Source organism: Carassius gibelio, chromosome A20 (genome assembly GCF_023724105.1).
Source record: "Carassius gibelio isolate Cgi1373 ecotype wild population from Czech Republic chromosome A20, carGib1.2-hapl.c, whole genome shotgun sequence".
NCBI lineage: Eukaryota > Metazoa > Chordata > Actinopteri > Cypriniformes > Cyprinidae > Carassius > Carassius gibelio.
Window position 1 is genome coordinate 28,456,073 of NC_068390.1, and position 17,547 is coordinate 28,473,619.

At 43.1% G+C, this 17,547-nt stretch overlaps 2 protein-coding genes across 6 annotated transcripts; one reads left to right on the forward strand and one right to left on the reverse strand.

The window, feature by feature from the left end:
- The first annotated feature begins 1,172 nt into the window (after nt 1-1,172).
- On the forward strand, nt 1,173-13,988 carry LOC127938265 (mitogen-activated protein kinase-binding protein 1). Of its 5 annotated transcripts, none has more exons than XM_052534721.1 (29): nt 1,173-1,414; nt 2,186-2,277; nt 2,585-2,647; nt 3,233-3,290; nt 3,362-3,532; nt 3,606-3,743; nt 3,824-4,006; nt 4,076-4,236; nt 4,430-4,619; nt 5,226-5,357; nt 5,425-5,609; nt 6,047-6,138; nt 6,222-6,347; nt 6,441-6,514; nt 6,608-6,729; nt 6,815-6,890; nt 7,784-7,895; nt 7,996-8,059; nt 8,135-8,245; nt 8,334-8,434; nt 8,820-8,845; nt 8,942-9,136; nt 9,273-9,519; nt 11,254-11,382; nt 11,483-11,546; nt 11,622-11,815; nt 12,705-13,175; nt 13,315-13,400; nt 13,469-13,988. In XM_052534721.1, exons 1-29 carry the CDS (start codon nt 1,310-1,312, stop codon nt 13,673-13,675), a joined length of 3,975 nt encoding a protein of 1,324 aa, XP_052390681.1. In that variant the 5' UTR covers nt 1,173-1,309; the 3' UTR covers nt 13,676-13,988. The 5 variants fall into 5 exon arrangements, with proteins under 5 accessions (XP_052390681.1, XP_052390684.1, XP_052390682.1 ...); XM_052534724.1 differs by having other exon boundaries at nt 3,827-4,006; XM_052534722.1 differs by having other exon boundaries at nt 1,175-1,414; nt 12,708-13,175.
- Nucleotides 13,989-14,011: 23 nt separating this feature from the next.
- On the reverse strand, nt 14,012-17,444 carry LOC127938281 (galectin-3). The gene is made up of 5 exons (XM_052534781.1): nt 17,348-17,444; nt 15,811-16,333; nt 15,415-15,503; nt 14,937-15,108; nt 14,012-14,808 (listed from the first exon to the last, which is right to left on the reverse strand). The coding sequence occupies exons 2-5, from the start codon at nt 16,318-16,320 to the stop codon at nt 14,650-14,652; spliced, it is 930 nt and encodes a 309-aa protein (XP_052390741.1). The 5' UTR covers nt 16,321-16,333; nt 17,348-17,444; the 3' UTR covers nt 14,012-14,649.
- Nucleotides 17,445-17,547: the final 103 nt, after the last annotated feature.

The following is a 17,547-nucleotide window of genomic DNA, read 5'->3' on the forward strand; positions in this document are numbered from 1 at the left end:
TGTGGGGGGGGGGGGGGGGTCAACTTTTTTTCTCTTTTTCATCAAACCGCAGTTTTTGCAAGTTCCCACAATTTCATCGCATAAGATTGCAAAAATATCCCGCATATTCCATCGCATTTTTTAAGAAAACCTGCCGCAAAATCAAGGATTTTTGCCTGCAACAAAAAATAATCTGCGTTTTTCTGGAGGGACTGGTTATTGTCAGCTGATAAAACCTATCCTTCAGGGACAATATTCATATAACATCTGAGGCTAAATGTAGCTCTTGACTGGTTGAGTTAGATGATGATTAACACTAAACTGTAGAAAATCACTTGAGTCTCCCCAGCTGGAAATGGCTGTTAAAGTCTTGTGTTTCTTATAATAAACTGACATATTGATAAGACTGAATCTTTTATAATGCTCTTAATGACATGTGGATGCATACTGTATGCATTAGTGAGTGTGTGGTGCTTATGGGGTATGGTCACTTATTCCTTATATGAACTGTTTCAGATGCAAGACATTGATTGCATGAGATTAAGTTTGTAAATGATAGTCTGTGTCCTTTTGTAGTGTGCACATTCATCATCAAACTGTGAAACTGTGACTAAATTCAGTATATATACGTCTGCCATATGTTGCCACCCCTCAAAAATTTCTGCCCCCTTCTCGCCACCCCATCAATATTTTTCTAGAATATTTTTCCGCCCCTGCTGGCCAGGCAACTCCCCGGATCTCAGTCCCATCAGAACCTGTGGTCAGTCCTCAAAAGACGAGTGGACAAACAGAAGCACACAAATTGTGATCAACTAATAAGGTAAGAATGGATGGTCATCGGTCAAGATTTGGCCCAGAAGCTAATATCCAGCATGACGGAGTGAACTGCAGGTTATGAAGAACAAGAGTAAACACTGTAAATATTGACTCATTATTCATTTTATTTTATTGCCAATAAAACCTTTAAAACTCATGATATGCTTATCAGCTTCTCATGATATGCCAATCAGGATTTATTTAAGATAATTTCTTATTTTCTTCTTCAATATATTTCTATTTCTATTCATATGTTAAATGTTAGCCTACTCTGCTCCAACTCCAAATCCTTCAGGAGTCAGAAACCAAACCACCCTCTATATCAAACTCATGAATATGTAATCACAGCGAGACGTCATGCGTCACAGAGGCCAATCAGATCGCCGCACGCGCTGATTAGCTCCGCTGGAGTCGGTGGAGATTCAAACGCGGCTGAGCGCGACTCGCTTGAGTTTACTGTAGTGTTTACTGGAGTTTTACCTCGCTCGTGTGTGAATGCTGGACTCTGAGGGACATGGAGACTTTCACCATCAAGAGTCGCATTAAGAGTCTCCTGCGCTCGCCGTCCATCAAACTCAGAAAGAGAAGCGGCCGCTTCAAACACAGTCTGTCCAGCCAGGTAAAGAAACTCACTGCTGTTATCATCAGCATCTCTCATTATTATTATTATCACAATTATTATTATAATCATAGCGCTGCGGTTCAGAATGTATCTGAACACCCAGACGTTAATTTGTGACATTCATCAAATGTCTGCTCACTGTAACAAACATCGAGCGCAACATGTAACGAGTTCTGAAGAGTTCGCGTCCTTTGATCTGTTGCTGATTGAGTTTCGTTCATTGCGCTGATGATTAGTTCGTCTTTTGATCTTGTGTGACTGAAGATCTCAGGGGTTTCATGTTGACCCGCTCTTCATTTGCGGACAGAATCGGATGATGTTGTCAGTGTTTCACTCTTTCACACATCAATGATATCGACAGAACAAACCTCTTAAACACATCATCAGCACATTCCCATGATGCTCCTGTGTTGACTTTGAGCTCTTGAATCCGAGCGGAAGGTCTTTAACTCTGAGGAACAATGATCATTAATGTCATTAATCAGCACTAAAGTTCAGTTCAGTATCAGTTCTTTCCCACCTTGAAAACCTTTTATGTCAAAACATATAGTATATTTAAAACATAATTTATTTATTGTATTTATTATATATTACAAATTTCAATATATAGAATCCATTATATATTATTACTATGTTCAAGTATTTATTTAAAAAACATTGTTTAGACTTCCCCATAAATGTTTAGTTGTCTGTGCAGTACAGTGATATTTATTTTGCTCACTCTTTGTGTGGATTATATAATAGTTTGTGTGTTTTCTGTTGTCTCAGGTGACTCTTGAGAAAGTTCTGGGCATCACGACTGCAGGAAACAGTGGTTTGACATGCGATCCGTGTTCAGGAACCGTGGCCTATCCGGCCGGGTGAGCTGACTCAGGATGACTAGTTCTCAAAAAGCGTTTTTAAGTTATTTAGTTTAAATAGGTTCTTTATGTGGAAAGACATAATGTTAAATTAATAAATGCATTGGATTAAATATGGCATCTTCCTGTTTTCTACAGTAGGTGTGTTGTTAACAGTAAGGAAAGCAGATCTCAATCCTTGTGGCTCTTTCCCGAGAGTATTACAGCGATTAACCAGCTTTTAATGAAAATACAAAGATTAGTTGAAGGTTTAGGCCTATTAATGGACTCACACACTGAACGCAGTGCTTGTTTCTGTTTCCTCCAGGTGTGTCGTTGTGTTACTGAACCCAGCCAAAAACACACAACAGCATCTCCTCAACTCATCCAGGTGAAGAGCCACACTTTCACACCTCATTCAGTAATGTCTTCCAGATGTTCAAGAATGTGATTCAAAAAAAAAAGAAAGTTGAGCATGTCCTAATGTGGCCATCTGCGATCAGGATGAGTTTGTGTCTTCATCAGGTTTGTAGAAATGTAGCACTGCATCAGTGTGTCATCAAAGGATGCTCTGCAGTGAATGGGTGCCGTCAGAACGAGAGTCTGATAAAAACATCCCAATAATCCACAGCACTCCAGTCCATCAGTGAACATCTGGAGAAGACAAAACCTGAAACACATCCAGCATTAAGATGATTTTAACTCAAACACATAGAGTCTATAATCCATAATAACACTTCCTCCAGTGAAAAAGTGTTCTGGTCTGAATCAGGAGAGAAATCTGCACAGATCAAGCAGCGTTTAAACAGATCTAAACTAATCTGTGAGAGACAACAGCAGATGTTTCACTGGAGGAAGTGTTATTATGGAGTTATGAAGAAACACACTCATCCTGATCTAGGCTTGAGGACATTTATTTCATTTTGATTTATGAATCCATTAACCTGTGTGTTGTGAATCTTCTGTGGTCCGTCAGGAAGAGCATCAGCGCGTTGTCGTTCTCGTCAGACGGCCGGTATCTGGTCACTGGAGAGGTCAGAGGTCACTCTCACAGGTGTGTGGTCAGGGGTTGTGTGAGTCGCTAACGGTCAGTGTGTGTGTTCAGAGCGGTCATCTGCCGGCGGTGTGTGTGTGGGACGTGAGCGAGGGCTCGCTGGTCTCTGAGCTGCTGGAGCACAAGTATGGCGTGTCCTGCGTGGCCTTCTCTCCCAACGGCAAATACATCGTGAGCGTGGGGTCACAGCACGACATGAGCGTCAACCTGTGGGCCTGGAAGGTACAGTCATTACCCATCATGCCCTGCAGCTTTCCCTGCATCACTACATGTGTTCCCTCTGTGGTTCCTGCAGAAGAGCGCTCTTATAGCAGTCAATAAGGTGTCCAGTAAGGTGACGGCCGTGTCCTTCTCCGAGGACGGGAATCATTTCGTCACGGCGGGGAACCGACACGTCCGCTTCTGGTATCTGGATCCGTCTCACGCTCATCAGGTGCGTTACATCACTACAGTAAAGAGAGCTTGTTTATAAGAGTGCAGTGTGTGATGGAGCGTTCCCATGATGCTCTGCAGCAGGTGTGTCCCGTGCCGCTGATGGGCCGCTCGGGGCTCCTCGGGGAGCTGCAGAATAACTTCTTCTGTGACGTGGCGTGTGGACGAGGCCTGAGGTCCGACAGCACCTTCTGTGTGACGGCGTCGGGGCTGCTGTGTGAGTTCAACGCTCAGAGGGTTCTGGACCGCTGGGTGCACCTGCAGGTCAGTCAGGTCACATGACCTCCAGCGCCGCTTCCTGTGGCTCTTCCTCACGTGTGTTCGTGTGTCCAGACGGGTTCGGCGCGCTCGCTGGCGGTGACGGAGGACCTGATCTTCTGCGGCGGTGCGAACGGGACGGTGCGTGTGTTCGGGGCGTCTGACCTGCGCTTCATCAGCACACTGCCCCGTCCACATCCTCTGGGCGTCCAGCTGTCCGCCGCCACACAGCCCCGGTGAATACATCATCTTTGTAATGTCTTGGATGTAGTTGTGTAGTGATGGATGCGTCTCGCAGCGCACAGGTTTATGGGTCGAGTGTTGATTTGATCTGGTTGTGAACGTCTCTTCCTGCAGAGCTCTGTTAACCCTTTAACGGCTGTGATTAGCAGCGAAAGACTGTCACACATTCACTCCTCTGTTCTTCAGGCATCTGGTCAGCAGAACACCGGACGCCTGTTACCCGGACTCGGTGGCGGTGACCTTTGACCCCGTGACCCGCTGGCTGTCCTGTGTGTATAATGACCACAGTTTATATGTGTGGGACACGAGAGACCTGCACAAAGTGGGCAAAGTTCACTCGGCGCTTTATCACTCGTCCTGCGTTTGGGATCTCCAGGTGAACATCCGCTCACATACACGTCTGCATCCATTATCAATATTAATATCAATACTATAGCTTTTTCTGTTGAGCACAACTGTGACAACACACTCTTTCTGTAGCCTTTTATTACCCAACCAGTCAAAACTTTTTATCACTTTAATTTAAACCATTTTTGTTTCTTTTTTGCTCAACAAGGCTATGTTTATTTGATCAAAAATACAGTAAAAATGTTAAATATTATTACAATTTAAAATATCAGTTTTCGTTGTGAATCTGTTAAACTGTAATTTATTTCTGTGATGTGCATCTGTATTTTTATTTTTTATAAATTTATTAATGTCTTTAATGTCATTTTCACGTTCAATTTAATGCATCACAGAAGAAGATGAATAAACGCATTATTTTTGTTAAAGGGAAATTACTGAAGAAGAACTGGAGTAATGATAATGAAAATTCAGCTTTGATCACAGAAATCAATTGCAGTTTAACAGATATTCACATATAAAAGTTATATTAAATAGCAGTAACCTCTCACAATTTTCCTGTGTTTTTGATGAAATAAATGCAGAAGATAAAAAGCATTTTGAAAAGAGTGTTTCCTTCTTTCATGATCTGTTCCAGATGTTTCCCAGTAAGAGCGACGGGTCCAAGCCCACGTTTGGCTCGTCTGATGCGTTCCTCTCGTGTTCGTCTGATGGTTCTGTGCGTCTCTGGAGTTCAGACGGCGTTCACGGCCGTAACGTCCTGAGTAACGTAAGTCCAGCTGCTGAGCACCGAGTGTCGTGATGACCAGTGATGAAGTGACTCTGAACTCTCACAGGATCTTCATCACATCTTCTACATGGAGGACAGCACCGCCGCCCTGCTGGACGTGGAGGGAACTGACATCGCTGGCTCAGAGAAAGCCGAGGGATGGAGTGGTGATGGCAGGAGCGGGATCAGAACCATCTGTGTCAGTCCGGACGGGAGACACCTAGCATCCGGAGACAGAAAGGGCACACTCAGGTCCAGATGATCATGTCAAATTCCCATGAAAATACCATCTTTACATCATTTTCATAATATTTTTTTATTTATTTATTCACTTTTATTTTGTAATTATTTTCAGTTTATTAGAGTAAAATTATTCATTTATTTGCAATTATTTTCTTTCTTATTTATTTGGTTATTTTATTTACTTATTATTATTATTATTATTCACTTTTTTCATTTAATTATTTTTTATTATTTTCGGTTTATTCGTGTAAAATCATTAATTTACAATCATTTATTTTAAATTTGCATTTATATTTTCACTTACATTTATTTTAAATTATTTTCATAATGTTTATGTATTTTATTCATTTATTATTTAACTATTTATTATTCATTTTCTGTTATTTATTTACTTTATTATTATGTTTTTTGTATATATATTTCATCTTGTGTTGATGTGGTGACAGGATTCATGATCTGACGAGTATGAAGGAGCTGGTGAAGGCTGAGGTCCATGACTCTGAGATCTTATGTCTGGAATACTCCAAACCTCCGTCAGGTGTGTGTGTGTGTGTGTGTGTTCAGATCAGAGCGTTTCTCTCTCTCTGTGTGTGTGTGTGTGACTGAACGTGTGTTGGACAGGTGTGAATCTGCTGGCCACTGCGAGTCGAGATCGTCTGATCCATGTGCTGGACGCTGAGGAAGACTACAGTCTGCTGCAGACTCTGGACGAGCACTCGTCCTCCATCACGTCTGTCCGCTTCGCTGGTGAGAGCTCGATGTAATCTAATGATACACTAGCAGACGTGCGGTAGGTGTTGATCTTGTGATCTTGTGATTGTCCGTGATGTTTGGATCCAGCCGGCGGTGACGGGACTCTGCGGATCGTCAGCTGTGGAGCAGATAAGAGTGTTTACATCCGCACTGCTCACAGAGTGAGTCCTGAGAAAACCACCACAAGCTCTGCTCCTCTGTAACAAAACTCTGCTCAGGGTTTGAGTTAATGATACTAACTCTGGTTTGTTTAGACGGAGCGAGGAGCTGAATTCAAGCGGACTCATCATGTGGTTCGGAAGGCGACTCCTAATGACATGGATGTGGATCCCAGCTGCAAGTACGCGGCCGTGGGCTGTCAGGACCGCAGCATCCGGTGAGGACACAGACGCTGGTCTGAGCGTGTGATGGCTGGAGTGGAGATGGTTTGATGATGTTGGTGTGTGTCTGTGGTTCTCTAGAGTGATCAGCATCAGCAGCGGCAAACAGAAGAGATCCTTCAGTGGCTCTCCGACTGAAGACGGCGGTTTGCTGAAGGTCAGATCACTGTCACCGTGATGCTAACAAACACCTGACGTGTGTTCACACACAGAACAGTGACTATAATGAAACCACATCAGTCTGTTTATTGACTGTTTATACACAAGCTCTTTATAATCAGATGTATTCTGATTGGCTGTAAATGTCTCTTCTGAAAGTGATTCGTGATATTTTTCTTCTGTGGTGTAATTGTTATAGTTGTGGTGTTGACTTTTACTCAATAAATTAAAACTGGGGTAGTATATAAAAATTGACAAAATGAATCAAATTATAATTTAGTATTATTGACATACGATTACATTTTGTATTAATATTTTGAATTAGATTTTATTTTTAGATTTTCTGCTTTTTTGTTAATATAAATAATTCTAATTTTATGTGCGTGCGTGTGTTCACTACTCAATGCTGTGTGTGTGTGTGTGTGTGTGTACACTTGATGGGTAAAATGCAGAGCACAGATTCAGAGTATAGAACACCATACTTAGCTACATGTCACTTTCAATTTCATAAGTTAAAGATGTTTTTGTATATTTTATTTAATTTGACATTTATTTCAAGTAGCATTTTTATGGTTTAGTTTTAGTCCGCTATAATATTAACCCTGCTGTGAACTCCTCTGTGTTAAAACCACTGATCAAACCTCCACTGCCCACAGACAGACTAATGGGTGGGGCCAAAATGAAAAGTGCATTATGGGTAATGTGGTTTTTGGTCAACTTTGTGGGGTCCCCACAGCCCTTCCTCTGTTTGTTTTTCTCATCATGTTGCACCTATTTTAAAAAAGCCAAATTGCATTGAAAGCCAGCAGTGCATCGCTTCATTCAGTCATGGATCGGTCTGCTTCTACTGTTTGTGTTCTGTCAGTGAAGTGTAGTTTGTGATTTCTGCAGGTTCAGATTGATCCGTCGGGTCTGTTTGTGGCGTCCAGCTGCTCAGATAAGAACATCAATCTGATTGACTTCCAGACCGGAGAGAGCCTGGCCACCGTGTTCGGACACTCTGGTAACATCGGCCTTCTTCTGTCTTCCTCACTGTGTGGTGATGCTGACTGTGATGATGGTGATTGGGGCAGTGATGGTGACTCTGTGTTTCCTGTTGGCAGAGAACATCACGGCTCTGAGGTTCAGCAGTGACTGCAGGCGTCTGCTCTCGTCTTCAGCTGACAGGTTTGACTCCAGCTGTTCTTCTGTTCAGCTCCTGTCATGCTGTGGATCTCACTGACTGCATCTGTTGTGTTTCAGCTGTATATTTGTGTGGCGACTCGCTCCTGAACTCACTATCAATATGAGAGAGAGACTGTCTGCGATCAGACACCGTGACCGGACGTCCAGCTTCAGGAGCAATCCCTTCAGGTACAGGAGCGTTTGACATCTGCATCATGTGCGTTTGAGTGGTTAAAGCCTGGTCATTTGGATATAATTGAGTTTGTGTCTGTTTCAGACGTTCTTCTGTGCACAGATCCACATCCATCATGAGCTGGCCATCTAAGAACGACCAGGAAGAAGAGGAAGAGGAAGAGATGAAGACCGCTGAAGAGACGGGTCAGAACCTTTACTCTAAAGAAGGACTTCTGGTTTTATATACACCAACTTATGGATACGATAACCTAAGAGTAACACAAAACTTTCCACAGTATTTTTATTTTTTGGGGAATATTAAATGTACACAACAACAGTTCAGATCTAGCTGACTTCTGGATACAGATTTGCCCCCAAATATGGTTAAACGGGTACAAATCAGGATCATTATAAACGTATAAAACAAATAAAAAGAAAAATGCACGAGAAATACTTAAACTTGAGCTAGAATTAAAAAGAAAACATACAATATAAAAATTAAAACATAATCAAAGGACTAATTAAACTTACTGATGTAAATGTGATGTGGAATAAAGTGTCTGATGCTGTCACCTTCTCTCTTATAAAGGTGCATCTGATGAAACACAGCTGAAGGTGAGTATCTTTCACTGGAGCTTGCTGTAAAGCTGCATGATCTGAAGTCACATGACCGTACAGACACGCTGACCATCGTCTGACGCTCGTGTGCAGGAGGCGTCTGTAGACTCGAGTGTGGCGTGCCGTCCTCGCAGGCGCTGGTCCAGTCGTGTGGGATCGCTGGAGCTCATGGTGAAGTCCATGCTGGAGCTGCGGCAGCTCGATTCACTCTCTGAAGCTCCAGTCCAGAGCAGAAGCAGCACTGACCGACCGCGGGACGAGGAGCGAGGCAGCACCTCCAGCCTGCAGGTCACTGTTACTCAGCCCAGTTCATTTCTGTTAATAAGCATTTGAACTGCAGATATTTTGATATAATTATGTTGCAAACTTAAAATGGATTTATTCAAATAAACATGAAACATTCATGTGGTTCTGTGTTGTTCAGGACTGGAGTCTCCGGCGTCCTCGTGACTCGGCCTGGCTGGTTCCCGTCGGTGCTCCAGAACCCGAGGGTGTGGTTCTGTACCCAGATTACGGTCCCAGCTCCAGCAGCCTGCCTGGGCCGTCCTACCGGAGACAGGCTCTGTCTGAGAGCGTCGAGCACGAGGAGAGAGCAGAAGCTCAGAGTCCCATCAGTGGAGCCTCCATGGGCTACGGCAGCGGAGGATCCAGTCCAGACCACCGACACCAGGGTGCAACCTCACACACAAGGGATATTAGGAATAAATACAATTTAAAAATGCATATTTTACTTTAGAATTAAAACCCTGAAAATTACTTTTTTACTCTGAAGACTTCTTTTGAATGTTAATGATCCTTTTATGAAACTCTTTTTTTTGTGTGTGTTCACACTTGGGTTTTTCTTTACAAGGATCCAAACAACTTGAGTTTTCATGTTCACAACTCATTCAGTATGATTGCAAACAGAAGTCAATGAAAGAATTATTTTCCAGTTCAATGATGATTCAGTGATGCGGTCATGCAGTTCAATTCTCTTCCAGTAGTGTTTGTGCAATCAGTCAAGGTTCCCCAAGTAAACAAGCCAAAGCAACCAAAACTCCATGGGTTACAGAAATGGAGGAAAAACCTTGGGAGACACTGCTCAGTCGGGTGCCAGTCCTCCTCTGACCAGACGAAACTAGCATGATTTGGTTAAATTCCAGGCTGCAGCACAGGTGCAGAGGGCTCACCTGGTTCCTGTGGTCTTGTGCCGATGGTCGTTCTAGTTGACGATGTCTTCGTAGGGGATCTGTCTCTGGGACTCATCTAGTTGATGTGGTCTACACTTACATTCTGAGCTGTAGGTCATCTCTATGTGCTTATCCACCATCTGATCTGGATGCAGACTGGATCTGGTGGCTACGGAATAAGAGAGAAACATACTAATATAAGAGTAGATGACATTCTTCTAATGATGTAACAAGTGAATTGTGTGTTATGGGAAGTGTTCCCGGTTCTGAAAAATCTAAAAATACTTTAATTATAGAAATGTGTTAGTATGTTATGTGTTAGCCAGGTTAAAGAGATGAGTCTTTAATCTAGATTTTAACTGCAAGAGTGTGTCTGCCTCCTGAACAATGTTAGGTAGGTTATTCCAGAGCTTGGGAGCCAAATAGGAAAAGATCTGTCTGTTTTCTGAATTGTGTATTGTTGGGCCACTGAGAAATATAGAGCTGAGTATCATCAGCATAACAGTGAAAGCTAACACCATGTTTCCTGATGATATCTCCCAAGGGTAACATATAAAGCGTGATGAGTAGCGGCCCTAGTACTGAGCCTTGAGGTACTCCATACTGCACTTGTTATTGATATGATACCTTGATACTGCCTTTTATTTTTATTTTTTTGATGGAAAAGCGATATTTGAGATCGGCCTGTAATTAATTCTCTAGGATCAAGTTATGTTTTTTTAAATGAGACCCTTAATAAGAGCCAGTTTGAAGGATTTTGGGACATGACCTGTTAGTTAGGTAGCCAAGTACAAACTCTAAGACTATGTGCCATATTTCTAGAGAGAAAAGCTGCACCACCCCGGAGGGATAAAGATTATCACTTTTCAGTTGGTCAGGTCTGCCCCGAAAACTCGTCCAATGTTATTCCACCACTTAGACATCCAGCCATTGAGTGAAGACATTCTGGTGTGTATTTTGTCACCACGGAAAGGAAGGGAGGGTACCAGAGCAAATTATAGTTTCTGATATTGCACTAATATATAAATATATGCACCTGCAAGTTTCAGAGTGTTGTGTTTTATGTTTCATATCTGAACATTCATGTAGCTCAAAACTGGTGTCATGGGATCAGTTCCAAGGGAATTCATGATAAAAGTCATCAAATCCATGAAAGCAACAGTAACTTGTGAATCCACCAGTAACTGCTCAGATGAAGCACAGAGATGGAGAATCATGAGCTGTTTCTTCTCTCAGATGTGGAGGCGCTGGGCTCTGATGATGAATCCTGTGACGGTAACACACGACTGATCTGTGAATCTGAGAGTGTTCCACATCAGGAGGTCAGGAGACGCTCCGACATGCTGACGGACGGCAATCATGCAGGTAAACTCTAGTTTTTCTGCTTCTTTTGCAAGTCACTTTGGATAAAAGCATCGGCTGAATGCATGAATGTAATACTTTTGAATCTTTGATTTGTTCTCAGGGTCTCGGTTGAGCGCTGAAGGAAGCATCTCAGCATGTTTGCACATCCAGAAGTCCTCTAGCAGGTATTCTCACGATGATGGTCTGCTTTACTCCAGCTGCATGTATTGATGCAGTAACAGGATCTTCTCCACATGCAGGATGGACTCGGTGTTTCCTCATCAGACTCTCAGATCCAGTGCGGCAGTGAAGCCCACGGTCAGCGGCGTCAGGCCCCTGATGGAGGACACAGGAGAGCCCGATCGTCCAGAGCAGAGGAGCCACCCGTACCTGAGCCGTGTCTCCTGCCCTGGACTCCTGAAATCTGCTTCAGCACACAGTCTGAGCGCCGACCGTGAGTGTGTGGTCTGATCAAGCCTCTGATTTACATCTCACTGATTGAGAGGAAATGGTTTTCAAGAGCGTTCATCAAGCTAAGATACTTGATAAATAATAAATTACATTTTTGGTTTATTTTTCACCAAATGCCTCCAGAACAGTCTGAATATACAGCATGAGTCACATGGGATCATTTTACCAGTTTTGCTTTCTTTTTAAAAAAAGCTTTATTTTAAGGCTTTAAATGCACAATATTGTTAAAAACCTGACATTGCAACATTGCATTTCTGCACTGCAAAAAAAAAAAAATAATTCCAGAACACCACCCCCCCACCCCAAACATCCTTAAATCAAGGAGATGCAAAATAAACAAAGTATTGTTTTCTGAAAAATTATATGAAGATGAAATGACTATGCTTATGACAAGAAAAAAATATCTGCCAAAGTGAAAAAAAAAAAAAACTTTATTTAAAGGGAAAATGTTTATTCCTCTGACCTGACCGTACTGGCAGATTTTTTTTTTTTTTTTCAGGTCACTTAATTTTTTTATTTAAGAAAATAAGACTAATATCTTTTTTTCTTCTCAAATTATATATTTTACTTTGAAGACTCTTTGTTTTTTTTTTTTTTTTTTTAATCTGATCCTCAAAAAAAAAAACATCACGTGGATTTGCTTTGTACAAGAACCAAAACGAGTTAGAAATCTTTACTTGAGTTTTCATGCTTTGACTCATTCAGTGACTTAAAAATATTTTTTTAGTATCACTGTATAAAGTATAACTGAATATAAATATTACAGTTTTAAACAAAATAATTTGTACTAATACTATAATGAATGTAGTCACCATTGAACTATACTTATTATTAATAATATATATATTAGTTAAAGTATTTATTTGTCGCAGCAGGAAGGTCCCTGTCTCCGTCCCGTCTGCGGCGAGAGGCGCGTCCCGTCCTTCTGAAGCTCAGTTTGGAGAAGGTCGTCCCTCATCCCCCGTCCTCTCCTCATCCGTGGGACAGTCCGTCCCAGAGCCGTGTCCTGCGCTCCTACATGAGCCCCACCACCAGCTCCATGGCCAAAACCAGCCGCTCGGCGTCCGTCGGGGACAGTCTGCATGTGGGCAGCTCCTGCGAGAGTCTGGCCCCTGCGTCGAGCAGCTCGTCCTTCCTCACTAACTCTCCCAAAGCGCTTCCGTTGAGAGCCGTCAGACCCCGCATGAGTCAGCGCCAGAGCTGCCCGACCACATCGGCTTCATCTCAGAGCCTTCTGTCTGACCCGAGCTGCTCTTCATCATCCTCCTCCTCCTCCTCCAGCACAGACCCCCAGCAGACGGCTCGTCCTCGAGCGATGGAGAAGGCTGACGCTCCTGATGAAGGTTTGCAGCGGCGACGCTCTTCTTCTTCTATCGGTTCACGCTGTGTTCGTGCTCTCACAGTCATTGGTTACAGCATGTGTTCTGTCTCCTGATGTCATGAGCTCATCTCTGGAGTCTGTATTGCTGATGTTGTTGACAGATGTTCCGGTCGGTCTGGAGATCTGCAGACGGGCCGCAGCTGACCTGTGCAGCAGCGTGAGGACGGCGACGCGGCTCTACAGGACGGTGAGTGACTAGCGTTTGTCTGTACTGAGTCTGTCACAGAGTCATTCTCACTGTGTGTGGTGTTTCAGCTGATCTCCCATGATGCCGAGCGCAGTGTGGAGCGGCAGCAGATGCGTCAGCTGATGTCAGACACGCTGATTCACGTGCGATCGGAGCTGGATTCAGTGTCCGGAGTCATTCGGATGGAGGAGGGCAAGGAGACGCTCGCCTTACTGGAGCAATACTCACAACTGCTGCTGCGCTCGGTGGAGAGGAGACTCGTTCAGGACGAGTAGAGTGTGTGTGTGTGTGTGTGTGTGTGTGTGTTTCACGTGTGTATATTTGAACTTCTGATCTCAGGTGTTTCACCCGTGTCATTTACTCTTGTGGATGTTAATAGTTTTTATTTTTACAAGAGTATTTGTGTTCTTAATTATTTTTAATGTCCGTTTTTATTGCCAAATAAGTTTATAATGTGTGTGTAATCTGCAGTTCGTCAGTGTTTTGTCTTATTTAATGACACAGTAATCAGCTATGGATTGTATTTATTCATCATTGTTTGTTTGACCTGATTTTTTGCACAATAAACTGAAATATGTTATAAATGCAGGTAGATTTCTGATTCATTTACATTTGCTTTAAATCATGCTTTAATTCACACTCATCATTAGTGGGGTGTTGCATACATCAGTGTTATTCTGTTGAATATTCACAACATTACATTCAGCACAAATAATAAGTTTAACCGTGATATAATCCCAAGTTTCTCAGACATCTGGGTCTTGTCATACTGTACAGATATGACCGAATAAAAGAAAAGATGTTAGGTTTTGTTTGTTAGTTAACATCCCGGGAAATCCTCTATTTCTATAACTTTCACTTAACACTTCAATCAGTCAGCAAAAAAAAAAAACTAAACCTATGCTAAATAAGCAAGTTTACAAAAAGAGTAAATTCAGTATTTGTAATAATATAGCACAAGGAAAACAAGCAATGTTTGCAGGCTGGTCTTTTTTCTTTTTTTTTTTTACATAAATGCCTAACAAACAAAAAGAGATTCCCAAAATGATAATTTTTTAAATGAAGTTCTTATACCCTGTGTGAGCAGTCAGTAAGTTTTAGTCCAGTGTGAAAACATTAGCATTTGTATGAAGAAGAAACTCCTGTCCAGAACAGCGTGAGAAAAGACATCTGATGTTTGCACGCGAGCTGGTGAAGGTGTGTGTTTCTCTGAGAGATATCTCTGATGTTTAATACACTCTGCTGAGGATCACGGGAGCGTCTCCACGTTGACGGAAGTGAGCGTGACGTCATGCAGGATGTTGATGCGGTTGATCTGGTTGACCTCTCTGATGCGGTGCTGGAAGTCAAACGCAGGCGTGTTGTTGACGGCCACCTTGAACTCCGTGAAGGTGCAGAGGATCTTCATCTACAGAGAGACGTGAGGGTCAGAGTCATTCACTGTCTGGACTGTCCTGCTGCTTTAATTCCACCCATAAACGGGAAGCGCTTCAACACTCTGTTTTTAGGCAGAGGATCTCGCAGGGAGTCGTTTACCTCAAAGTGATGACCGGGCATGAAGGGGAATGGAGACAGAAGATCGCGCTCCTCTTTCCCCCAGCGCTCTCCCAGCTTGTGGTTGCGGACCAGAACCGGTTTCCCGCCCTCACTGAAGCGCGGGTTGATGTGAAGAGCGATGTCGTTACCGCGCAGGAAGTTGATCGTGAACCTGGAGGCAGAAGAAACATTAGTGACACTTTTGGTGTCAACAATTCCTTCAAAAGCCACTTGATGTTTTGATCGGGAGTCATTTATAGACAGAGTTCTCGCATGCAACTCTAGATGGCGCAGTCCGATAGGTCTAACTCGATCTGACCTAATGACATCATCATCACATGGCACTGCTGATTGGTTCTCTCTTATACCGGTAGCCAATGAGCTTGCTGCTCAACATTCAAATATATGAGTAGTTCTTACACTCCGCCATCATTTACTCTCTCCACATAAACAAATAGAAAATGATGTGTGCACTTACATCTTGGCGTCGGGTTTAATCTGTCCTCTGATAGTCAGCATCAGCTTGTCGTAGATGCCACGGGGAAAATTCATGTTGAATGGAACCGTCTGAAAACCAGAAAACATTAATTTGCTCAGGAACGTTTCTACATCATCTACTTGAGCTCAACAAACAGCAGATGCTCTCGGCTGGTTTGATTCAGAATTAGACAATCGTCAACACAACAGAGTTTAATAACTCTTTTACCAAAATGACTGAAGATGTGGAGTCTTTTTTTTTATGTGTCAAAATTAGTTTATGATTAAAATAAGAACAAATATACGGGCTCTGAAAATAATGTGAGTGGCGCTGTCGTTGTGTTTTATTAATTGCTCTGATGGATGTCTGTGGTGAAGCATCGATTCAGTGTCTTACTACAGGAGCGATGGCGGGTGCCGGGGGCCACTGCTGCGGCGCTCCTCCTGCGGGTCCCTGACCGGGCCAACCAGGCTGACCGGGATTACCGTGCCACGCCGGGGGGGCTGGAGAGGGCAGGTAACCTGTCGGGGTGGGGGGTTGAGCAGGCCAGCTCGGCTGAACGGGTGGATTCGGCTGGATTGGAGGGTTGGGTTGAACTGGTTGGGTTGGTTGAATCGGTTGGGTTGGTTGAGTTGGTGGGAAGGGTTGGGTTGGTTGGAAGGGTTGAATTGGTTGAGTTGGTTGGGTTGGTGGGTTTGGTTGGAGTGTTGGGGTGGTTGGAGGGTTGGGCCAGCCTGGTTGGGTGGGTTGGATCGGCCAGGTGGCAGGAACCGATGTGCTGGGCTGGTTAACAGGCCAGTTGGGCTGAGTGGGTTGGCAGGACCAGCAGGGTTGGCAGGGCTGACCGGGCCATTGCTGAGGGGTCGGTGGGTAAATGCCCTGCTGACCGGAGGACGGGCAACTCATGATGGACCTGAACCTGAGAAAAAAACCACCAAAGATCATCACAGACCCCCTCACCATCTGCACTGTGTCTGACTGACTGACCCCTGAACAGTGTCACATGATGATCATAACACTGTGTCCCTTAAGCACCTTAATATGAACCAGTTTGACCGTAGGGACGTCTCACTAGAACTGTACTGGTCATAAGTTAGGACAAAATATTACGTTTAGTTTTTTAAATGAAAGGAGTCTCTTCTCTTCACCAAGGCTGCATTTATTTGATCACAAAAACTGTTAAATCTTAAAGTTTAAAACATCTGTTTTCTGTGTGAATCTGTGTTAAAGTGTAATGTATTTCTGTGATGCTCCGCTGTATTTTCAGCATCATTCCTCCAGTCTTCAGTGTCACATGATCTTCAGAAATCAGAATAATATGATGATTTACTGCTCAAGAAACATTTCTGATTATTATCAGTGCTGAACACATGAATATTGTTTTTGTTAACATGATACATTTTATTCCTCAGGATTCACAGATGAACAGAAAGAACAGAATTTATTTGAAATAGAAATCTAACATTACAAATGTCTTTACTAACACTTTTGATCAATTTAATGTGTCATCATCATATTATTCTGATTTCTGAAGATCATGTGACACTGAAGACTGGAGGAATGATGCTGAAAATACAGCGGAGCATCACAGAAATACATTACACTTTAACACAGATTCACATTTTGACCATTAGTGTATATCCTTTAATATTTTTCAGTTATTTGAATTATTTGAAATACTCCACTAAAGTCGCATGCACATTCCTGGTGATCTAACACTGATCTGACGGCTAAAGCTGTGAATGTTAAAGCAGTATTTAAGATCTGAGGGTCAGACAGTGATATTTCAGAGTCTAGAGACCAGCAGCAAACACTGACACACGATGAGTGAGATCTTCAGACGCTGAGCGCTGTAAATCTACAACATCACAACCATCGGATCAGATCGATCCAGCTGTTCCAGCGAGCAGAAGAGAAGCTGAGGATCACGTACCTGTGGAAGAGCAGCAGAGCGACGATGAGCAGCAGACCGGCGTCTCCAGGAGTTTATATGAGTCTCCTCCTCATTCCTCCTCATTATGAGTCCGCGCCGGAGAAAGAGCTCTGTGTTCACCACAATCACAATCTGAACATTATATGACCTTCTGAAAGAATACAGACATTGTAAACAAAAAATGCATTTTTGTCTTGTTT